The 24831-nt window shown below is 39.0% G+C and overlaps 1 protein-coding gene across 3 annotated transcripts in view; it reads left to right on the top strand.

The window, feature by feature from the left end:
* PPP1R21 (protein phosphatase 1 regulatory subunit 21) overlaps positions 1 to 20733 on the top strand; it is a 53255-nt gene extending 32522 nt beyond the window's left edge. For 2 of the 3 annotated variants that reach the window (XM_059659882.1, XM_059659884.1), the window contains 9 exons: positions 517 to 644; positions 4526 to 4678; positions 6511 to 6603; positions 9504 to 9743; positions 11909 to 11941; positions 13335 to 13451; positions 16249 to 16347; positions 17756 to 17884; positions 20065 to 20733. In XM_059659882.1, the coding sequence (XP_059515865.1) occupies positions 517 to 644; positions 4526 to 4678; positions 6511 to 6603; positions 9504 to 9743; positions 11909 to 11941; positions 13335 to 13451; positions 16249 to 16347; positions 17756 to 17884; positions 20065 to 20094 (1022 nt within the window). In that variant the 3' untranslated portion in view covers positions 20095 to 20733. The remainder of the gene's footprint in view (positions 1 to 516; positions 645 to 4525; positions 4679 to 6510; positions 6604 to 9503; positions 9744 to 11908; positions 11942 to 13334; positions 13452 to 16248; positions 16348 to 17755; positions 17885 to 20064) is intronic. The other variant, XM_059659883.1, reaches the window with a different exon arrangement.
* The last annotated feature ends 4098 nt before the right edge of the window (positions 20734 to 24831 follow it).

Genomic DNA, 24831 nt, shown 5'->3' with positions numbered 1-24831 from the left:
CACGTGAAGCCAGACACTGGAGTATCCAATCCTTTGTCTGTGCAGACATTTTTTCATTGCTTAAGTGTGTACTAGCAAACTAGTGAAGGCCCAGTAAGGATTGTGGGACATTGTGCCTCTGTTGGCTGTTCTGTTCCAGGCTCATGGTTTGCTATATAAATATAAGATAAATTCTCATTTGTGCCTATTGGACTATCAAGTCAGGGTTTTTAATCAGGTTAAATGTTGGTCAGGATCATTTACCCAACACTAGAATAAGGGCTAACATTCAAATAAGGGACATAGATGTACAAGCTGGTGGCTGTAATAGAGATGTCAGGATGGTATTAAGGGACCTTCACTTCTCTCCATTCTTTCCACGTGGATTTGCAACCTAATTGATATTCAGCACAATCTTAATATTTAGGACCATTTTTGAATAAATTTGTAAGAATAGATATGAGAAGGTAACAGATTAGTTATCTATATGCCACTTATACATAGGTAGTAATGAGTTTTCATTCAATTGCTTTTTAGATATTTCCAAACATTATAGTCAAAAAGCTACAATAGAGCATGAACTTCCAACAGCAACGCAGAAGCTCATTACAACAAATGACTGTATCCTGTCATCAGTAGTGGCATTAACAAATGGAGCAGGAAAGGTAATTTTTCTGTTTATATTGACATTAAATTCAATATTTAAATAATGCCTTTTTTTTCCTTCCTTCAGTGACATAGGAAAATTAACCCGTGAAAGAACTTCGGACTATCAGGCTTTTTGTAAAATAAAGTCATCTCCCTTTCCCTCCTCCCTACCCAGTATTTAAACAAATATGTTAATTACTGTTAAGCATTTGTCATGACTAAAGGGATCACTCACACTTTATGTTTTAATGAGTTATTTGGTCATTTAAAGATTGTAGGTGGTCTCAATATAGATAGACTCTTGGGTATATTTAAAAATTGGGGTACATAAAAAGAAAAAAATTTTAGTATTTTTTTTCCCCTCTAATTTTTTGTTTGTATTTTTTTAAAATATATTTTTATTCATTTCAGAGAGGAAGGGAGAGGGAGAGAGATAGAAACACCAGTGACAAGATAGAATCATTGATCGACTGCCTCCTGCACATCCCTTACTGGGGATTGAGCCTGCAACCCAGGCATGTGCCCTTGACTGGAATCGAACCCGGGACCCTTCAGTCTGCAGGCCAACGCTCTAGCCACTGAGCAAAACCAGCCAGGGCTTGTTTGTATTTTGATAATACTTGTGGTAAAGCTACCTCTGTGGTTTTATACCTTACCAAGTACTTTTAAAGTGCCTTTAACATATGTTTTTTTCATTGAACTCTTAATACTAGATAATGATCATTTGGATCATTAAGTATTTAAGTATTATTATGAAACTAGAGGCCTGATCCACAAAATTCATGCACAGGTAGGGTCCCTAGGCCTGGCTGGCAATCAGGGCCGATCTGTGGGGCCACCGGTGGGGTGATCGGGCGGGGGTTTGGGGGGGGCTCCACTGGCACCCGCCTTGGCCGGCCTGGCACCGTCCACTCGCCAGCCCCGCCTGCCGCTGCTGCTGGTTGCCTCCCTCTGTGGGGTGACCAGTGGGGCGATCGGAGGGCCCCTGCTGGTACCCACTTTGGCTGGCCTGGGGCCTATGGGCTAGGGGCAGCTCCTGTGTTGAGTGTCTGCCCCCTGGTGGTCAGTGCGCATCTGCCCCCTGGTGGTCGTTCCGTTTGGTTGATTTGCATATTAGACTTTTAGACTTTTATTATACAGGATGGCCAAAGTGCAGTTTCTTTAAAACTCATCCTATCTTGGATACCTGGTTTCAGCAGAAGTCGCATTCTAAGAATTCATGCCTTTAAAGGTTAAGATTTCTATGAGAAGTCCCCATATGTATGAAGCTGAAAGGACTGTGTTCAGGACGATCTTAGCCCATTTGTTTCAACAGACAGCATAATTTCTCAAGGAAATGCTAATCTCTATCCATATTTATATATCATTATTTTTCTGACAGGTTGACCATATAGAAACAATTTTTTTCCAGTGATTTAAGTTAGTCAGAAATGACCATAGGTTGTGTCAGATATTAAGTATTATTTTTCCCAAACTCAGACTGGTCTTTGTGCCAGTTTGCTATAGTTTGGAGCCATAATTAAAAGGTGTTTTCTTTAGGTTCTGTCAGTTCACAGACCTGTGCCTACAGGATTCCTTAGACAGAAGGCCATATCCACTGCCTCAACCTTAATACTTTTATCTACAGGCATGCCGGAAGCTTTCTGAGGATAATTCTAACTTTGATTCAATTAAGGCAAATTCCAGAAAAAGAGACTGTTGGCATTTTACAGGGTCTCTGCATTTGCCACTTTTTAATGAGGACTCTGGAATATTAAATACCTGTATACTCATAGCTTATTTTAGATTTGGTTTGCCTAAAACTTTAAAATGTTGTCTCAAGAAAAGGTATTTAATTTTCAGTCTGAATTTTTTATAAATTTTTTTTTAACTAGAATAAGTGCCTGAACTAATGTTAGTCTGTGGTAGCTTAATTTGTAGCTAGTGTGATTTGATTAAAATAAATTTTATTGTTATTTTAAAAACCCAATAAAAAAGTATAACATGCTTTTGAAAGAACATTTGGGAAATACAGACACATAAGAAAAAGGAAAGAGTAAATACACCTCACTGTATACTACCATGACCTAAATGCAAACACTGGGTATATGATTGTCTATGTCATGCATAAGAAACATATAGCTCAAGAGTTTTAGATCCTCATTTTCTTGAATACTGTCTAATAGAGAATTTCATTTGACAAGGTAAATTATTAATGAAAAATATAATCTTTTAGATCATTAGTAATTAATTGTCTACTTTTGGAGCAATTTTTGCCAATGTAGAATACTCTGTTTCATAAGTCACTTTTCCTTATTTGTCAAAATGGAATAATTTTTCTGGCTAAGAACTTCCTTAGGCATTTTTATTTATACCAGAATTTCATATAGCACAGTAGATTCAAAATTATGGCTCAACAAAATTACAGATTTTTGTGACTCCTTATGTAGATTTAATAAAGGTTAACTCAGTAAATAACAAGGATCTACTTAATTTTCAGTCTTTTCTATTACATTTGTGATATACAGATTGAGATTTACAGAATTAAATTTAAGTAGAGAGTGCATATTCAAGATGCCTGTGCCATGGGTTATGTTGTAATATGAAACGTTTAAAGTTAAAATTCAAATGGAATGTATAAATTCAAATATTTCTATTTTTGAGAGCAGTGGCAGAGTTAATGAGATCCAGAGCGCATGAACATCATCTAGGAATATTCTGAATAAATCAGAATCAGTTTTGGTTTTTAGGAAGAATAAAAATTTATCTAGATTAAGACCTGTCAGAAGTATAGTCTCAGTATTTATACTGATAGTCTTTTTAATATAAATCATTGCCTAGGCATTATCAAATAAATAAATGTGGGCTTTTAGGCAGGTACTGAAATTTCATTTCCATTCTCAGTGTCTTTAACTTTGTTTAGAAAGCTAATATATATACATATACTAGTATATATACACATGTGTGTGTGTGTGTGTGTGTGTGTGTGTTAGACTAGAGGCCCAGTGCATGAATTCGTGCACAGGTGGGGTCCAGCCTGCCCGGCCCCAGTTGGAGGATCAGGTGGGCCTGTTGGGAGGAGGAGTCGGCAGGAGGTTGGCCAGCCGGCCGGCCCAGATCACCCGATCAGAGCCTAGCCACCTGGAGGGAGCAGCCATGGGCGATTGGCTGGCGGGCCCTGCCCCCGATAGGGTGGGGGGGCCGATTGGGGGCAGGAATGGCTGTGGGCGGTGGACCAGCTTGGCCCCGCACCCAGATGGGGCCAGGGGAGGGGCTGGGGGAAGTTGGTCAGCCAGCCCCACCCCTGATTGGTGGTGGGGGGGATGATCAGGGGCAGAACTGGCTGGGGGGAGGGACTGCAGGCTGATCAGGGTGGTAGGGGCTGTTCGGAGGTGGGGCCAGCTGTGGGGAGGGGCTGTGGGCAGTGGGCTGGCCGGCCCTGCCCCCGAATGTGGTGGGGGAGCCAATTGGGGGCTAGCAGCCTGGGGGAGGGGTCATGGGTGGTTAGGGCCAGCTGTGGGGAGGGGCTGTGGGCAGTGGGCTGGCCGGCCCTGCCCCCGAATGGGGTGAGTGGCCCAATTGGGGGCCAGCAGCCTGGGGGAGGGGTCATGGGTGGTTGGCCAGCCAGACCTGCCCCTGATCGGGGTCGTGGGGGCCCATCTGGGGCGGGGCCGGCTGGGGGGAAGGGCTGCAGGGATGTTGGCTGGCTGCTCCGACCTGATCTGGGTGGGAGAGGCCTATCAGGGCAGGGCGGCTGGGGGGAGGGGCCCCACCCCCTGATTGGGCTGGTTCGCTGGCCGCAGTGGGCGTCATAGCGACCAGTCCTTCCAGTCATTACAGTGTTGCAGTCGCTGGCTTTTTATATGTATAGATATATTTTTGGAAAACAAAGTCTATCTTCTTGTCACTCTTCATTTAGATTGCATCTTTCTTCAGCAACAATGTGGACTACTTCATTGCTTCACTGAGCTATGGGCCTAAGGTAGCGAGTGGATTCATTAATCCTCTTTCCGCCGAATGCATGCTACAGTACAAGAAAAAAGCTGCTGCCTACATGAAGGCTTTGAGAAAGGTTTGTGACCTTCTGTTAACATTTAAATCAGAGGAAAAATCAGGAATAATGCCAGAGAATGACAAGAGTTTTCCCACAACTCATACTACAGTGTTTACATTTTACACAATTTTGAGGCACAGGTGTTTGGTGGATGTTGTGGGTATTTGAGGAGGAGGAGGTAATAGAGACCCAAACCTAATACGTGATATATGCATAGCCCGTGTTGGAGTCATGTCCCCATTACCTGGGAGACTGTTTAGGGGGAGGCAGCCAGGCAGCCAGTGTCAAACTTCAGAAAATCTTAAACTTATAGAAACAGAAAAATAGTTAGAATACATTTATAATTTTTATCTGAATATAGTAAGAATATACAATCATTGCAAAAAGAAATCAGAAGATAGAGCAGTAAATGAAGATAATTATGGTCACCCCAAGTCCTACCACACAAAGCTAGCTACTCTTAACTTTGCTAGAGTATATCTGGATCCGAAAAATTTTAATGTGTGTATGTACACACTCACATGTACATACAGACAAACACACTTCTAACAATGTATACGGCTACCTACCTTTCTATATTTGTCTAATTGTTTTAATTATACCTTTAAGATTAATTCCTAAAAAAGGAGTTGCTGGTTCCAAGTCTATGAATACTTCATGTTTTGACACATTTTCATATTTTGACACTTTAGGGAGATTATCAATTTATAGTTTATCATTAATAGGAGTGTAAATTTAACAAATTCAGTACTTGTCAATCTCAGACAAGATGTTCCTTATTGTTATTTTAATTTGCATTTCTTTGCTTATTATTGAAGTGGAACATTCTTTCATAAAGTTATCATGAATATTTATGCTATCAATTCCATGTCCAAATCATTTTTCTGTTTTTAAGTAAATGTTCCTAATTAGGGTAGAAAGCTCTCTATATTAAGGATTTTAATCTCTTGTTTATATTGTAAATATTTCCCCCTCAGTTTGCTGTACTAATTTTTCAAAATAGAAATTTTAATTTTTATGTCATCAAACCAGTCTTTTTCTTAGTGGTGGTGATGCTCACTCAGTTAGGGGAATCTTGGAAACTCAGGGTACTTCCTAAAATTGAGATGGTCACTTATATTTTTCCCCAGTATTTTTGTGGTGTAAATTTTTAGGTTGAGCTTTTCTTTTTTTTTTTTATATATATTTTATTGATTTTTTACAGAGAGGAAGGGAGAGGGATAGAGAGTTAGAAACATCCATGAGAGAGAAACATCGATCATTTGCCTCCTGCACACCCCCCACTGGGGATGTGCCCGCAACCCAGGTACATGCCCTTGACCAGAATCGAACCTGGGACCCTTGAGTCCGCAGGCCGACGCTCTATCCACTGAGCCAAACCAGTCAGGGCTAGGTTGAGCTTTTCAATCCATCTTAAGTTCATTTATTTTGATATGAGGAGTATAAACAGTGATCTAATTACTTATTTTTCTAAATTATTAGCTGGTTGTTCTTGTACCATTTATCTCAACTACCCTTTCATCATTGACTTAAAAATGAAACATTTGTCACATAATGTATTTTTGTATATGCTTTTGTCTATTTCTAGATTGCCTATCCTGTTCCTTTATCTTTCTATTTTGGTGCAAGTCAATATGGTTTTAATTGTAGCTTGTAACTGGTATGATATTCACCTTCATTATTTATCTTTTCTTAAAGAGGTTTCTTTTCACATGTATTAAAGAAAATAGTCTATCTTGGCATACATCTGAATTTATTATCAAACCCCATTTAGCATTCTAATTTGTATATGTAGGATCATGAAGCTAATACGATCTTTTTCTTTAATTTTTATGATGCTTTTCCCATAGCCCCTCTCGGAGTCTGTGCCTTATGAAGAAGCGCTGGCGAACCGCCGGGTCCTTCTCAGCTCTACTGAAAGTCGAGAAGGCCTTGCACAACAGGTATGGTACATGCGAAATCATGGTACTTGTTAAAGAGCATAAATATTAAATCCCTTAGAAAGGTTTTAAACATACATAGCGTGATTTAAAAGGCTATAAAGTAAACATGTAAAGTTAACTGTTTAACACATGCTAAAAAGCACCATAAGCATAATGCATTGAAAGACATTTCTTTGTATTCGATATTTAAAGTCATCTTGATTCAATCAGTGTTATAATTGCCAGTAAACTAGTATCAACACACTTTGGCCATGATAATTCTTCTTTAGGTACTAGATTTAAATGTCTGAAATAACAAGGCAAAGGAAGGAGGATGCTAGAGACTCAGTGAATTGTTTTACTTCTTAAATGAGCAGGAATGAAAAAATTTTAGTATTCAATTGGTTGATCGAATTGGAGGCAGATAAGTAGAAGGTACTATCTTTGTACAAGTTGGTACAAACTGACAGCAGTTTAACTTTTGTCAGAGATTTATTCACTTTAATACTGGCTTGCTTTGAGTTTTGCAAATGTTTTATTTTAAACACACCATAAAATAAATTCATCTGCAGCAATATTTTATCTATGCTGACCTTATTTTCATAGGACACATATCACTTTTCGATTTTCGATATTTGTACGCTAAAATTTCATACACAGAATAATTCCTGAAAAACAGTTCCTGAGACAAACAGTAAAATGTGGAATACCTAAAGAATTGATTTTAGATTTTCTTCTTATTTTATGTGTAGAAAGTAAGGCTCAAAGAAATGAAGCAGACTTTACCCAAAGTAGCTACTAAGGGACAGAATTGTTTGCCTTCAAAGCTATTGCTTTTCCCAGTCAGCCACTGACCAACTGCAGGCTAGTCTGATAAACACTCTGGGTCTTACTTCCTGCCTCTCTAAGGTAGGACAATATCTACCTTTCAGGGTCTTGTAAGGATTAATTGAGCCAATGGGAGGCAGTGTGATATAGTGAAAAGAATCAGACTGGTGAGCAAGACAGATGGAGTCCCAAATCCCGGCTCTGCCATTTGCTGGCTCAGCAGGTGGTGTAGCTGTTGGAAGCTTTAGTTCTCTTTGAGAAATGAAAACTGTAGGACTGTCAGGAGGCCTCAGTGGGATAACGGGAGGAAAGTTCCATGAATAGTGCTGGTACGTGGTGATTGCTCAATTATGATAGTTGGTAAAGCATTTGGAATTCTCTATAAGATTTTATTTGATGTAATTCTCAAACTTTTATTTGCCCTGAGAATTAGCTTTTTAAACTTCTGATTAAAGTATAATGCACTTAAAGAAAAGTATACAAATCATTAATATATACCCAATGAATTAATGTAACCAGCACCTAGATAAAAATTTTAAAAAATATTTATTTATGTATGTATGTATGTATGTATGTATGTAAGGTATACCTTAAAAAAATTACTAGGATCCCAGAAGCTTTCCTCATGCCCCGTTCCAGTTGCTATTCTCCTCTTTCCCAAAGATAACTGTTATCCTGCATTTATAGATTAGGTTTGTTGCCTGATACTGAACGTTTTATTACATAAGAGTATGTAGTGTATACTCTTTCAGTCTGGCTTCTTCCATTCAACATTATATTTGTAGTATTCATCTGTGTTATATGTAATTGTAACCTCTCTTTTTTTTATTGCTTTTGAGTATTGTGTGAATATATATTATATATTTATTCTTAATGCTTATGAGCACTTGGGTAGTTTTAAGTATTTGGCTATCATAGTGCTACTATAACTTTTCTTATACGTGTCTTTTGGTAAACATGCATGCATTTCTATTGGGTATATACCTAGAAGGGAAATTACTGGGTCATAGGTTATGTTCAGTTTTAAAAGATCCTGCTAAACAGTTTTTCAGTGTTTGTCCCAAATTCCACTCCTCTCAGCACCATGTTTATGATTATTACAGTTACTCCACAAACTTGCCCATCTTTGTATTTTCTTTTTTTCCCCAATTACAGTTTACATTCAATATTATTCTGTATTTGCTTCAAATGTACAGACAGCATAGTGATAAGATAATCATACACTTTATAAAGTAGTCTCCAATATTTCAAGCACCTACCTGGCCCCATACATAGTTATTACAATGTTATCAACTGTATTCCCTATGCTGTAATCGACATCTCTGTGACTATTCTAGAACTACCAATTTATACTTCTTAATCTCTTCACTTTTTTTTTTTTTTAAATTTTAGTCGTTTGGGTGATTTTAAATTGCTTTCCTTTGATCGTTACATTTCAGTACCTTCTTTTTATGTTTATAGTCTTACTCAAATGTCTATTCAGGTTTTTTTCCCCCCCTCCTATTTCTCTGTGTGGTTATCTGTCTTTTTCTTACTGATTTATAGAAGTGCTTTAATATGTTCTGAATATTAGTTCTCTATTGGATACATACCGCTTCTTCCACCTTTTGGCTTTCCTTTTTACTTTCTTAATGATACCTTCCAATGAAGGGAAATTTTTTATTTTACTATAGTTCAATTTCTTAATTTATGTATTTTTAAATATATTTTTATTGATTTCAGACAGGAAGGGAGAGGGAGAGAGAGATAGAAACATCAATAATGAAAGAGAATCATTGATCGGCTGCCTCCTACACACCTCCTGCTGGGGATTGAGCCTGCAACCCGGGCATGTGCCGTTGGCCGGAATCGAACCCGGGACTCTTCAGTTCCCAGGCTGACGCTCTATCCACTGAGCCAGACCAGCTAGGGCCAGTTTCTTAATTTATGGATGTGCTTTATGGATCCTGTTGAATAAATCTTTTCCTATTCTAGGGTCAAGCTTTTTCTTACCTTAGGTAGTTTTGGTTTACATTCTTAGGTAAAGTATTTTTTTGGCCACCGAGTTTTACCTTCATCATTCTCTAAGGTGCAAACCTCTCTGTTGCCTTCAGGTTCAGCAGAGTTTGGAGAAGATTTCTAAACTGGAGCAGGAAAAAGAACATTGGATGTTGGAAGCACAGTTAGCCAAAATCAAGTTGGAGAAAGAAAACCAGCGAATTGCAGACAAGCTGAAGAGTACGAGTAGTGGGCAAGTGGCTGGGCAGGCCCAGGAGAATGCCTCTGTGGTGAATGCTTCAGACCAGGAAGAAACAGCTAAGGCTGTGTCGGAGCCAGTTCACAGCACCAGTGAGGTAAGTGCTGTCTTTAAAAAAAAATGTTAATTGGTAAGGATCTAACCTAGTGTTTAGTGTTAATCATCTAAATTACGTGTTTGTTTATAATAGGAATAATCCATGTGCTTTAGAAAAAGCAGGTTGGTAAGCAGGTGCCTCCTTCAAAAAGCATCTCCAATGCCCCGACCTGTGGTGTGCAGCGCGCCGTAGGACCACAGAGTCTCTGGAGGGCTTAGGGAGGACCTCACAGAAGAGGTAGCATGAGTGTGTTTCAAAAGTGAGCAGGAGTCCAACAGGAGAGGACTATTTCAGGCCTAGAGGAGGGGCTCATCACCGAACTGTCTTCCCTTTACACATAGCGGATTCCTGCCAAAAATGATCTGGAGACAATAGATAAGAATAAGGAGCTTTTTCGCCCTGGCAGGGTAGCTCAGTTGGTTAGAGTATTGTCCTGTTATGCCAAGATTGCAGGTTCGATCCCTGGTCAGGGCACATACAAGAATCAACCAATGAATGCATAAATAAGTAGAACAAATTGATGTTTCTCTCTGCCTTCCTCTCTCTAAAATTAATCAATAGATTTTTTAAAAAAAGGACATGGCATTTTTCTGTCTTCCTTATGTTTCTGCTTTTTAGCTTTTCTTATTCTCCCCTCTCATTTAAGGTACAGTTGAGATTGCCACATTTACCACCACATTTTCCATGATTTTGGATATGGTCTTTGATGGTCAGGACATGGTTGGCCTCCGTTCATTTTTCATAGGATTGAACCTGTTCCTTTCCTTTAGTTGCTTTCAATCTAATGGAGTAGAACTTGGACAAACATCTGTAAGAGGAGCTGTGTGCTGTCCCACATTCTCAAACCATAACTGGGGAGTGAGAGGGTGAGGCCAGAGAGCAGAATGGATGCCAAATGTAGTCACATTTGAATATATAAAAGTAAATGATTGGTGTGTTACTGTAAACAGTTTGCAACTGAAAGGGAGAGACTAATTGCTACTCCTGCTTCAGTGAGTAGAAATTATGGCTCTTAAAAAAACAAAAGAAGTCTTATAAAAAAGACCCTTTAGAGTTAGGTGGGCATAATATTCATTAGCACACATTCAGTTTAATTGATACGCTGCACACTCTTCAGAGTAATACTCTTAAGGATATTATTTAGAATCTGTGAAAACTTTATTGGGTATCATCTCTGATGAGCAGAATCCTTGAAACTGAGTTTCCAGCAGCTTTAAAGTTATTGTGCCCAAGCACATGAACAGTAACCTTAATCTAGTAATCATGACTATCTTTTGTTGTTATTTTCTTGTTACCCTCACCCGAGGATATTTTTTCCATTGATTTTTAGAGAAAGTGGGAGTGTGTGTGTGGGGGGGGGGAGGTGTGAGAGAGAGAGAGAGAGAGAGAGAGAGAGAGAGAGAGAGAGAGAGAGAAAGAAATAGAAACATCAGTATGAGAGAGACATGACTGGGGCAAGGGATCGAACCTGCAACACAGGTATGTGCCCTTGACTGGGAATTGAACCTGTGACTCTTTGGTGTGAGGGCCATTGCTCTGTCCACTGAGCCACGCCAGCCAGAGCATGACTATCTGTTTTTGAAGTCTTAATCCATATAAAACCAAGCTTAGCTTTAAAAGCCTGGCAGCACTTTAATGTGTCTAAAATTACATTTGCATTGATTTAAATATGAAATGAATATTTATTGATATAACAACATTGTATCAAACATGTATTTCTTTTGTCTTTTTTTGAATTTTCAGCCAGTTTTTTTTTCCCCCCCCATGTGTTTTTTTATTTTCTGTTTGGAATATACTGTTATGATGGTCACCATCTCAGCTACTGCTTTGGAAATAAGTACAGAAATGACAACGGGAGTCAGAAGCTCTTGTCTCTTCCCAATTTGTTGGTTTCAGTGATGAAAATGACTAACAGCGTTTTGTTAAAGGAAATAGTGATGATGATCATCCATTACCACCTCATGGCAGAAATAGTAAATGTGGTTGGTTACCTATCCGCAGGTACTGCTTCCTTGCAGTAAAACACAATCCAAGAGTGACCTAGTACTCCAGGCCCAGTGTGCTTTAAAAGTATGAACTGAGAAGAGAAAGTATTGCATTGTTTAAATTGTTGTGTTGGAAATGTAAACAGTCTATTCTAAAGAATTCTTTTCCTTATGTTCTAGATTGGGGTTTTAACCAGGACTTCTGACATTGAGGTAAAGTGTGCTTGGCATCATGTTGTTTTGTTAGTAGATGTTGGGCTGCATGTTTGTTGACAAAGTCTTACAACAATCAGCTTTGTCTAAGTGTGTTTTCTGACCATTCTAGCTAATGTGGAACCAGTGTTTTCCCCTCCATCAGTGGATCCATTTGGCTTTTCTCTTTGATTCTATTTCAACTGTCACCAGCAAATTATAGCCTGCTTTGTAAATGTCTTGTTGAATGACTTGACTTGGCAGTTTGACAAGGGGTGGCCATTAGCTCACTGGCATGCTGGGCGAGGCTGAGAGCCTTTGGCCCTCCCACTGGGCAGGCTGGGAAAGCAGGGCTTTTCAAGGCTTGATGAACAGTGTGCCTGCTAGTTGAGTCCAGCCCTCGAGTGGGTGAACCCAGGTCAGACTTGGCTTGTCACAGAGGTTTGCACATTAGAGTTTTGAAATAGTATAAGATGTAACTTTATAAATAAGCATCTTACCACTCAGTATGGTGACCTGGTAAATAGAGTTCAAGTTGTTTGTTAAATTCTTTGCTTTCCTTATTGGCCCTATACTTTAGTTAATCTTGAACCTCTGCATATATTTTTTAACTGAATTCAATAGTGTGTAATTGCTAGAGTAACTAGAAGAAATACTACTCTGGGACAAGGCTCGTAACTGTTCATTATAGAAGTAGTTTAATTTGTTAGCATCTTTTAAGAGCATTAGAGCCTGATTTAAGATAGTGTTGGGGGGAAAAGAATGTTCAGATTTTAGAGGTTCCAATACATGTTCCCTTTCCCTTGTCTTCTTCCAGTTAGAGGAGGACATAGGAATCAGACAGATGGAAATTTTGAAAGTCAGGTTTGTGGCTAATGAAGCAATGGAGGGACTTGGTGCCAGGGCTTCCCAATACCTCACTTCTGCTCTGTTTTCTTGAAGCTATAGCTTCATTCTGAGTTAGGTAGGGTGTTGAAAAAAGAAATTTGGAACCTGGCTGTGGTGGCTCACTGGTTGAGTGTCGACCTATGAACCAGGAGGAGGTCATGGTTTGATTCCTGGTCAGGGCTTATGACTGGATTTCGGGCTCGATCCCCAGTGTGGGGCATGCAGGAGGCAGCCAATCAGTAATTCTCTTTCATCATTGATGTTTCTATCTTTCACCCTCTCCCTTCTTCTCTGAAATCAATAAAAATATATTAAAAAAAAAAAAAAGGAAATTTGGAGTATTCATTTGCCTGCCCTGTCTGAAGTTTCTTTGAGGGGTAAGAAAACTATGCTCCCCCATCAAATTTCAAATAAAAATGTACAAAATATTGTCTCTTCTGTATCCTAAAGTGATGTTAATTTTTTTTTTCTAGAACTGCTTCATCTCAGTGGCATTCATTTAATTTGTTATGTATGCTCTATTTAGGTTCCAGATGTGGAATCTCGTGAAGACCTAATTAAAAATCACTACATGGCAAGGATAGTGGAACTGACATCTCAGCTACAGCTGGCTGACAGTAAGTCAGTGCATTTTTATGCTGAGGTGAGTGGAGAGTTAATTAGATTTGGTGGTTTGTTCCTAACCCCTTCAGGAATTAGGTCACTGTCCTGTCTCCTGCTGTTCACTAGAAGAGAGAGGTCAGTATCTATTCATCCATGAATTTGGTTGGAGTTTGTATTGATTGGTCTACATACCAACCAAAAATTTTCATTTCAGTAAATACAGGACTGATTTGTCATTTCTAAGTTACTAAACCATTATTGAGACTTATAGGTAGCTTTTCTGATGGTCATGCATGTTTTGGAATATTATTGTTATAGATTACTTGTTTTAGATAATTATAGACAGTTATTGGCCAAAAAATTTTCATATATGGAAATTAAAAAATAAAATATGCCCTTTTCCTTTTATTAAAAAGTACTTTCCAATTTTTGAGTGACAATTTGTTGAAATTAGTTTCTGTGATAAAAATATAACCTTTTCCAACCTTTAAAAGGTATAAAATCTTACTTTTTGTTATAGTTTCTTCTTTCCTCACTAAATAATTCATTCTCTTAAGAGAATTGGAAAAACACTATGTAAGATAATCAATAAAATTATACACAATTCATAGATTAGAAGGGGAGAAAATGAAGGAAGAAGGTACTGCTATCAAAGAGTAAGAAACAAATGATAAGGTAGACTGAATGTTGCTCAACATATAAGAATACCTGTAAGGTCTCCGAATTAAAAGGTCAGCTGTAGATGTCAAATAGAGAATTATAATGCTGTAATTGTTAAAGAAACTAAAAAAAAACAACAAAACAAAAAAAACAACAACATCCTTTACTGGAACTGACTGTGATTTTCGCCAGTAACTATGGAGATGGAGAAGTTGATGGGTGGCCAGTTGCTTGGCTTGTTTCCTGCTAAAATAAATGATGTGCCTCTCAGTGTTGTTCACAAACAACCATTACATACCTGTTTGATGAGTGGATCGACAGTGACAGCTTGCAGGGCTCTAGAAAATGCGAGGGCAACAGACTGGATGACTTACAGCAGAACTGCTGGAGTACTGACCACCTGAGCCTGAGGTGCAGCACACAGTCATGTCCTTATCTGGATCCCTAACCGCCTTCTGAGCTGGTGTCCCTGATGTGATTATCTTCACGAGGCCTCCTACCTTGTAAACTCTCTCCCTTTTTCAGGTTTAGTGCTTGAGCACATACTAGTAGATGTTTGGTTAACAGAGGGTGGTTGGCTGAGCTTTCCTGAAATGAGTGGGGATTTTTGAGGCAGTTTTATTTCCAAGAGACTTGTTTGTTTTAGTGGACGTCTTCAGCACAACTGTGATACAAGAATTTTTAAATTGTCCTAGTTTTTCCTCATTTGTAAACAGGAAGTGGTGTCCCCCTATGACTTTACTGGAATGATTCCTCTGAGCATCAGATGTCAACACAGCATTCAAATGTGTCTCAATAGATCCTCCTTGACAGTCTTTTGGCCTTACCAGAAAGTTTAGTGATCCTTTTAATGGCACACCCTCTTTAAACAAGAGAATGAAATTGATTTTTCCTTTTTCTTCTGTCTCTGGGTAGCCTAGGTTTGGTAAAACCCCCAAAGAAAGTAGCTGGGACCTTTACATTCCTGCCCTAACTTTTATTCTTTTTTTTCATATAGATAAAGCATAATCTGTAGAGCAGGACTGTAAAGCGTTTATTGGTCTTTAGTAAAGGACTTAAAACACAAGAAAAGTATCTTAGGATCTATATTGCCTGGTCAGACATGATTGATAATGTTTGAAATAACCACTTCCTTTTTGTCCAGTCTGAATCTAAATGAATCCTGGGTAAATGTAAAAACTTCTTATGTTTTTTGCAACCACTGGTCGTGGATTAGAGCTAGGAAAAAACATTGATGAGCTTGGTTAGTAGACATTCTGTTTCCTTTTTAAATGATGAAAGTGACCTTAGCAATATTTTTTTCTGATATATCTTCTTGGGCAAAGGAAACAAAACAAAAAAATAAATAAACTACATCAATCTATTTATTCTTGAGGCTGTCTTAGAAAATAAATTTTGGATATTTAGTTCATTTTATCTAAATTGGATTACCTTCTTTCTCCATAACGTGCATTTATATTTATTGTGAAAAGAGTTCATTCTAAAAGAGAATTGGAGGATATGAGATGGGGAGTTTCACATATGGGTTGTCAGGTAAACTAAATTTAAACACTGAAAGCGTGATTTCTCATAAACACCTGATTTATAGAAAACGGAAACAACCTTCGATCAATGAACCTCCACCAAGAGCTTCTCCCCATCCTCAAGACAATGAAGTTTGTGCTTGGACTGTAGCTTCCTACTTCCTCTTTGCTCAAAATCCTCAGTGAACTCACCTGTAGCTTACTATAGTGTCCATGTCCCGAATTGCAATTTCTCTGTGGTTACCAAAGAGACTCAATTTTTGGTTCTTGGAGCTTGCCTCAGTTTACCTCTTATATTTACGTTGACACTAGAAGTCTGTGGAATCTGTAGTGATGTCTTATTTCATTACTGATATGGGTTCTTGGTGCCATATCTCTATTTCTTGTTCAGTGCTGCTGGATTTTATACATTTAAAATATTCAGTAATAAATGTTTTTGGTTTTATTTAAGCATGATGAGAGTTGGGCCACATCTTCCTTATGTGTATTCTAGTGTCTGGTACAAGGCCTGTAGGTATTCTGCAGATATTTGGGGAAATAAGGGAGGAAGGAAGGGCTTTGGTTTGGGAGATTCTTTTATAATAATCTTGTTGGAAGTAAATTTGCTTTCGGGAAATGCCCCCTGTGATAATGAAATGCTTTCTGATTTAACAGTGCCGAGCACTCTCTAAAAGACTGGCCTTGGCTGAAAAGTCCAAGGAGACCCTGGCAGAGGAGATGAAAGTAGCCAGTCAGAAAATCAGCAGACTTCAGGTGAGTTCATAAGTGCTACCTAAGCAGTTTTCATAGGTTTATTTCATTCAAAGTTCTTGGGCAGCAAAGTCAGCATTTTCTTTCTAAAGTAGTGGCACTCGACCTCTAGACACACATTTTCCTAACCATGTTGTTTCTAACTCATTTTAAAGTAACATCTTACTTATGTAAGGCAAAAAGTGGTTGTGTTGTTTGTTTCTCTGAGTTGATTTTAATTTTAAATAGTTTTGTAGTCAACATGTCTTTCTTTGGTAAGTAAAATTACTTTTACTTTCATAAATAAGAAGATAATCCGTTATACAAACAGCACTTTTAGCTGAATATTAGCTGTCATTATCCACTTTAAATGAAGTATGGAGTATATGCAGTAGTTAACGCAAATAGTTACATCTCTCTATTCTATACCCTTCATGCAACTTCTTTACATTTTTTAACTTCCCAAAATTTCCAACACGATTTCAAAGAATATGATAAATGATGGGATATTTTAGCCACAAAGTGTCACTTTCTCTGAGTCAACAGAATATTTATCTGCTTATGTCAAAGTTGCCAATTATGGATTAAAATACTGGTATTTACTGTATTTTACAGAAGCACTGAGCATATTTCATGTTTTCATTCCATATATATGGTGGTATGATTCACAACATGTCAATATGAAAGCATTTCTTTAAATACTACTTATTTACCCATTGGTCTTTCTCTCTTCCTTCCTGCTAATCCCTGTCCTATTATTTTTATTCTGTTTCTTCTCTTTACTGTTTCATAAAATTGACCTAAACCGAAAGGTAGGGCTGCAAAATATTTCCCCTTACTCCTTTGTTTTAAACCCTTGTTTCCAGAAAACTTTTATTAAATATAAACATGATACAGGCAAAGAATAAACACATTAGCACAGCAACACCCACTTCCTCTGGTTTCAGATTAGTTTATTAGATTAGCTGGGAGCACAGGATTAGAGTTTAAGGGGCTGAAGGGAGCCCGAGAGATGGAACGAGAGAGGAAGGTGCCTCTTTCAAACATCCTATCTAGAGGGCTCTGGGCCATCCAACTCTGGGATGGTGCTAGAGACGGACTCCCCACATCACCAAAGGCTTGGGAAAACCTTCGGGAACTTGAAAAGATCAAGCAGCTCGCTTCTTTTTTTGTGACAGTTTTACACCTTGCATAAAAGGATATGCTTTTATTTTTGTAAAGACATTTGGAAGGCTGAGAAAAACTTTTCCCCCATTTCTTTTAACTTTGTTCTCTTGTTAGGCCTTTGGCTTAACCTTCATACTAATTGATCATATAGATTATTTAGATAAGTTGCTTTTTCCAAAAAATTTTTTTAAATAAATTAAAAAAGCTTCAGAGTGGTGTGGCTAATGGGGTTGTGAATTTTTGTTTCTTTTTCCCTGCCATTTAGGATGAACTGACAACTACCAAGAGGAGTTATGAGGGTCAGTTAAGTATGATGAGTGACCACCTGTGCAGCATGAATGAGACACTGTCTAAACAGAGAGAAGAGATTGACATACTGAAGATGTCCAGTAAGGTAAGGGAGGGGAGGGGGCAGGCTCTCTACAATAGAATATTTAACATATTTAATATATTTTATTGCAAAAAAAAGATTTTTCATTGCTGTGCATTTCAGGAGCAAAAGGTTAAGAGATTTAAAGTGTTTAAAAACTATATATATATATGAAACTTGTCCTCTTATCTAAAAGTAAAATTAAGTTTATTTGGCTGAGTTATAAGTTGACAGAAGACCTGACTTCTAAGGCCCTGATACTGTGTCCTTTTTTTTGGCATTTCTGCTACTGTTTTATAGGTTCAGGGGACTCTTAGGAGGTTTATGATGGGGCTTGCTCTTTTATATATGAATCTAAAATGGTGCTATTGAAGAATAACCCTCTTTAGCAAATTTATTCTTATATATATCTATATAAACCTAAGAATGTCTTGTCCTTTTAATTCCAAAATGTTTCTTTGAATTAATTTCACATAGAGCCTCCAGGCTGGGGTCAAGTGGCTATTGGCATTATTTTTATGTTGAAACTCATGTCCACATATCATGAAAAGTAGCATTCAGGGGCCCAGGACTTGGTTCCATGCATCATCTCAGATGCTTAGCACGTTTTGGTAACTCAGACAATACTGTACCACCACCAGCCTGGTACTGTCTTCAGCCTGCGCTCTTTGAAATTCACGGCTTCCCTTATTGATTTAGCGAGCAGTTATTGCGTTCCTGCTATGTGCTGGCACTGGGAAGGAAATGGAGATGCACAAAGCATCGCTTTATTTTAGCATCTGCTAGTGGTGGTGCAGGGCAGCATTCTGCTTAGTTAGCGTCTCCTTGGGAAATGTATCACGGTAATGTATTGGAGTCTGTGTTCTCAGAGTAGTTTCGTGATGGCCTCTGGCTACCTCAGAAAGTGTCTATGATGCTTTTCTGGGACATCATGTGATGAATGTAACCAGCCAATGTGGCTTTGATTATGGATTTCCTGTTACTTGTGCTTCAGGAAACTTGAGCTCTTTGGAGATATAGGGGGTGGGGGTTGGTCCTCTTGAAGAATGCCTCCTTTAACCCTTTTGGCCTCTTGATGTTGTAGCTGGACAACAGCTAGCTCATGTAGAAAGTGCATACATTAGTATGAGTAATATGAGGCAGCCTGTTTGGCACCTAACACATGAAAGAAAGTAGCAGGGGAACGTCAGACTCCAGAGTTGTGGAAGGCATGTGGTTCTGAATGCAGAAAGGTTCCTGTTGAGTACAGGAGAGCTCTTTGCAGCTACCTTTGAGGTTAGGGAATTTTCAAGCCCTCTCAGGACTTTTAAATCTAGTCCTTAAAATACCTGTCATTAATAAAACACTGAGTTAGAGATCCTTCTTCATTTTGTAGTATATATTGTTAACCTTTCTTTGATTATTCTATGATCCCTATTGCTTTTTTTCTCTCCCTATCCATTAGTAATTCAGATTGCCAAGGCATTATCTTATGGCAGAGTTGACTTTGTCTCTACTGGATACCAAGTAAACATCCTGAAACCATTTGCTTGCTATTATCTTGCTCTTACTGTTTGTATTCTGCAAGCATTTCCCACTTACAAGAAAAGAATGTATTTGTATCTAATAGTTAAATATAGGAATTTAATGAGAATGTTTTTCTAAAAAGTGAACTTTTCCAGAAAGCAAAACTGGAAAGTCCAAATGTCTATATTGTGAGGGAATTGGGAACAAGATATCTTCCCCTCTAGGTTGTTTTCAACCAGTATTTGAACTTCCTTTTGACAGATAATCATTGACATTTGCTCTATTAAGACCCTTTAAAGGTATTTGTTTTAAACAACAAAGAAACATGTGTAGGCTAAAATTTTTATTTAGTTTCATGAAATCCTAAACTCCCTTGTCTTTGGAACAGAAGGAATATTTGAGGTTTGCTAAATCCAAGATAGCTCTATTTTCTTTCTTTATTGCCTGTCCTCAGTCCCCAGGGGGATAAGGGCTCATAAACTTAGAGTGGGGAGTGCTTTGTGATTACTGAATAAAAGTTTGTAATGCAAGGTTATCTCTCCTCTTGGAAACTAAAGTTGTCCAAAGTGAAATATGGCTTCCAGACAGCTTGGTCGTTAAACTATGTGAAATATTTTTCTTGAAGTTTGTGTCCTTATTGTTGATTTTTTTTTCCTTCCTTCCCCCCCGCCCCCCCCCCCCCCCCGACCCTCCCACAGGGAAATTCTAAAAAGAACAAGAGTCGATAGTTTACACATACCTGGTTGGTGACTTCTTTCCAGAGCTGCTACTGCTGCAGGAGCTGCAGGGCCACGCCTCCACGTCCAGTGCTGGCCGCCTTCCGGAAGCTGGAGTGTTGTTGGACCTAGTAAACTAGTCAGTGTTGTAAATGGCCTTGAAACATTTAAAATATATTTGCAACAATAAGGCAAATACAGAATTTGATGTTGACAGTAAAATGGAAAACTACACACATACCATGGATATTTTAGGTTTCCTTACGCTGTTTTTACTGTGCACTTTTTAAAATTAGGTTTTAATTTCAGTATGTAAGAACAACAAATATTTTGTATATTTTCAAACTCAATTATATGGTAATCGATTTGGTATCTATGGAATAGATATATGTTTCTGGATAAAATGCTTACATTGTCAAACTCATTACTTCCTGCTATAATTGAAAGCAGTTTTCAGATTCTTTTTGAAGACTTCTCTCTCTCTCTCTCTCTCTCTCTCTCTCTCTCTCTCTCTCTCTCTCGGAGGGAGTGGGCCTTGCAAATTTCAGATCTCGTGGATTTATTATCATTGTCTTCAGCTCTCCAGTACTCTCCCTGTGTTGGAATAATAGCTTAAGGAATTGATGTCAATAAATTCGTACTTATGTCAAACCTTCAGTCTCTATGAAAATTTGATAAAGGAAACTGAAACCTATTAGAGTAGGCTGTACAAAATTTACCATAATTGTATGGCTAATCCTTTTTTAAGGCTCTGAGTTTTGCCTTGAGAGGTACTTGTAACCATACTTCAAGCTGGGACCCTGAGCCCTTTCAGCTCCGCTTAGTTTATTGTATAAACATTGTATCATTTCAGCATACACCTCAGGGGTGTCTCTCCTGTACATCCATTCCCCAGCCCTCAATATATTGATTGCTCCTTTCTTCTGAGTTGCTTGCACAGGCCCTTTTCACCCCATGTCCAAGTCCCCAGATTAGCTGAGATGTTCCAGAAACCCCTTCCTCTCTATCTCCCAACCACCCTGCCTTCAGCTCCATCTCCCTTGAGCCTCTTCTCTTGGCAGTTGCTAATCACCCTCCAAAATGCTTTATTAGGGTTTGCCTGAGAGTTTACCACGGGCTTCTCTGTGCTCAGCACTTAAGCCAACCCCTTGGTTTCTGCCCCAAATCCTCCACTGCCTGTCATAGAGGCAGGTCGTTATGCCCTGTCTTCACAGTAATGAAGTGTTTGAATCCTGCTTTGGGGATCTTTGATGAGTCAGCTCAGTCCCATTCTTCCTAGCCCTTCAAGTCCATAGCCCCTTTGCCCTCTTCATGTTCGCAACTTGCCCATTGCCAGTTCTCTATCAGCTGGACCAGCTGTTCCCTGCAGCTGTGCCTAGGTCAGTGATGGCGAACCTTTTGAGCTCGGCATGTCAGCATTTTGAAAAACCCTAACTTAACTCTGGTGCCGTGTCACATATAGAAAGTTTTTGATGTTTGCAACCATAGTAAAACAAAGAGTTATATTTTTGATATTTATTTTCTATATTTAAATGCCATTTAACAAAGAAAAATCAACCAAAAAAAAGAGTTCACGTGTCACCTCTGACACGCGTGTCATAGGTTCGATATCACTGGCCTAGGTCCTCTAGTACTGTGAGGGAAACATCTAATAACCGTGCTGGTTACTGCCGTCATAACTTAGGGTTTCTGGACTACTCTTTCTTATACTCCAGACCTCCTACCCCTTTTACCAGAGCATCTTTCTAAAGCATAATCTCTGCAGAACCTGATGGGAAGCCTTCACATGCTCCTCATTGCCGCCTGGGCACCATCTAGCAATGGTGTGTACCTGTGAGACACGTACAGCCGACCATCTCTCTTTTTGTGTTTGCTTTAATCCTCACAAGAGGAATGCTTAAAGAGAGGAAGGGGGAGAGGGAGAGGGAGAGAGAGAGAGAGAGATCAATCAGTTACCTTCAGTACACCCCCTGACTGGGGATGGAGCTGCAACCTGGGCCTCTCCCTGACCGGGAATTGAACTGGAAACCTGTTGGTGCACTGGATGACCCTCCACCACTCTGGCCAGGCTCTCTCATTTGCTCTTCATTCTTTACCATGCATCCTGTGTGCTTTCCCTCTGCCTTTAAGAAAACTCTCAGACCTCTAGGTCAGGGAAAGCCTAACTCTTTCTGCACAATGGGCCTGTTTTTCTCTCAGACAATGTGAATCTTGGGGACTATTTCCCTCTTTGCTTTGGTGGCTGAGATTTGTGTCTCTCACCAGCTGTGAGCTGCCAGAGCTCCCAGACCAGACACCCCTATTATCCTGGCCCCATGCACCCTCGGGCAGGACTTTGGACTGGTTGGCTATTCTGTGAGGGTCAGTGCATCTTGGGAGGTTTCCTAGGGCTGCGGGACAGGGCAGGACTATAAAGGTTACAGTTGGTTTTCTGGCAAAATTGTCCCTTTTAAACTTAACTGGTGAGAGCTTTGGTCTATTGGCAGAATCCCTTCCCGAAATATATAACCACCACCATTTATTAACCATTTACCATAAGTCAGGCATGGGTAAGACTTGACATGTATTATTTCATTTAAGCCTCCAATAGCTGTTTCTCGCTTGTGTTGTTACTATCCCCATTTTCTAGACAGAAAACTAAGGCTCAGAGAGGCTAAGCAACTTATTCATGGTCACGGTCACACAGCTAATACATGTTGAGCCAGGTTTCAACCAGGTTAGTCTGATTCCAGAGCCCGGATTACTCATACTGTAATATGAGCCTTTCGGTTGGGGCATTCAGTTCTGTTCCTCAGGTTCTGTATATTTGGAGGATAAAATTGTTAATTTCCAGCAACTCCAGTACTTCATTCAATTCTCCCTTTCCATGTCTTCACTAAGTACTACTTACCCCTTCTTTCAGTCAGCTTTTAGTTAGCTTCTTGGGCTAATGGGCTGGCACAATGTTTGCCTTTGACATGCTTTTCTTTTCTTTCTGATGCTTCATTTTTATTTACATATTCCCTGTTATTCAAACCTTCTTAATTACTGAACTCTGAATTTAATATATTTATGCCATAATGCTGCCTCTTCCTTCCAGGCTTCTTTCTGTACAAACTTTGTTGTTATTTCTCTTTTTTTTTTTTTTAAAAAAGGAATTTTCTAACATACACAAAAGTAGAGAGATGAATGCAAACTCTTATCTTCCCATCACTTGTTATGAACATTTGTCAGTCTTGTTTTATCTCGTTTCCACACTTATTTTTTTCCTAAGTATTTTAAGGCAATTCCCAGACACTGGCCCATTTTGCTCGTCAATACTTCAATTATGCATATCTTTGTAAAAATGGTGAGCACTGACTTCTAAATCTGCCTTATCCATTTCATCATTCATTCAATAAGTATGTGTGGAGTGCCTGCTTTGCGCTCAGTCCTAAGGAGACCGTGATAAGTGAAACGACATGCTGGCTGCCTTTGGGAGCTTACAGCCTGCTAGTGAGACAGCAGAGTGATCATGTAAATGCTCAGTTACAAATGGTCACAGGGTGTGCATCCTGCCTTGGATTGTCTCAGACAGAGCAGCAAGTGAGAGATAATACATAAAGGCTATCATTTTCTAAAATTAAATTTCTGTATTTTTACCAAGTTTATGAACTTAGTTTTAGTCAAGCTGTTCCAAAGTACTTACTACAAAGAAAAAACAAGGCAAAAAAAACTAACAGAAACAGCCCCTGATCCTGTCTCATTTCATGCTCCCTGGAGAGAACCACTTGCACTCACTATTGTGGTGTCTGCCTCTGAGTTCCAAATAGCACGTTACTGGTGTCTTCCTGCTGGGCTTTATCAATTGACTTCACACTTGGAAGATGAGGATTTGCCTGTTTTTCAACTGATATACACCACACATATATACATACATACTTTATCTCTCTTTCCTGCCTTCAAACTAGTCACATCAGCATTTTGATTAGGTCAATATTCAGTGTATGCTTTATTATTCAAGTGCTGTCACAGCTGAGTCATATAATGTACTGTGATTACTTTTCCTTTCCTTCACAGCTCTTTGTTTTTCCCTGGAGTTAATCATTGTCTTTTTTAAAATGTTGCCTACGATGTTTTCTATGTTACCTTATTCCTAAATTCTCTCCCAGGTGTGTAATGACTAACTCTCCTCTCAGTGTGGTCAAATTCAATTGGGTGTTCAGCCAACCTCATCTTCTTCCAGAAGTCTCTCCTAGAGCCCTTTGACCTGCACCATGTTGTACCGGTTGCTCTCCAGGCCATCAGTGCTGCTGCTGTCCCGGGGTTGTCCTTCCTCCTCATCCTGGGCATCAAGGGTCTCCCACTCTTAGCATTACCCTCTCACACTCCACGAGCCCTCCCAGTGACTGCCCTGTCCCTCTGCTTCCCATTGCAGCCCACCTCTCAAAGACTGGTCTATCCTCTCTAGTCCTCTGAGCCATGGAAAGGAAAATAAGAGGTCATTCTCAGTCTGGGAAAAGTATCAAGAGCACACATCTCTCTTTGAAGAGATTCAACTATTAACCTTTTTGCTTATTCCTGCATTTTTCATATATATATATATGTATGTATATATATATATGTATATATATATATACATATATATATATATATATATATATATAATACTATTTATTTTTAATCAAAATTGGGATTATAAGAAATTCCAGATGAGGGAAAAAATAGGTTCTGTAATATAGGACAGGGTATAGGTTAGAAGGCTGCACAACTCCAGGGGCACTGTTTATA

The sequence above is a fragment of the Myotis daubentonii genome, chromosome 12 (genome assembly GCF_963259705.1).
Source record: "Myotis daubentonii chromosome 12, mMyoDau2.1, whole genome shotgun sequence".
Classification (NCBI taxonomy): domain Eukaryota; kingdom Metazoa; phylum Chordata; class Mammalia; order Chiroptera; family Vespertilionidae; genus Myotis; species Myotis daubentonii.
Note: the sequence above shows the minus strand (reverse complement) of the source record. Positions and strands in the feature narration are given on the sequence as shown.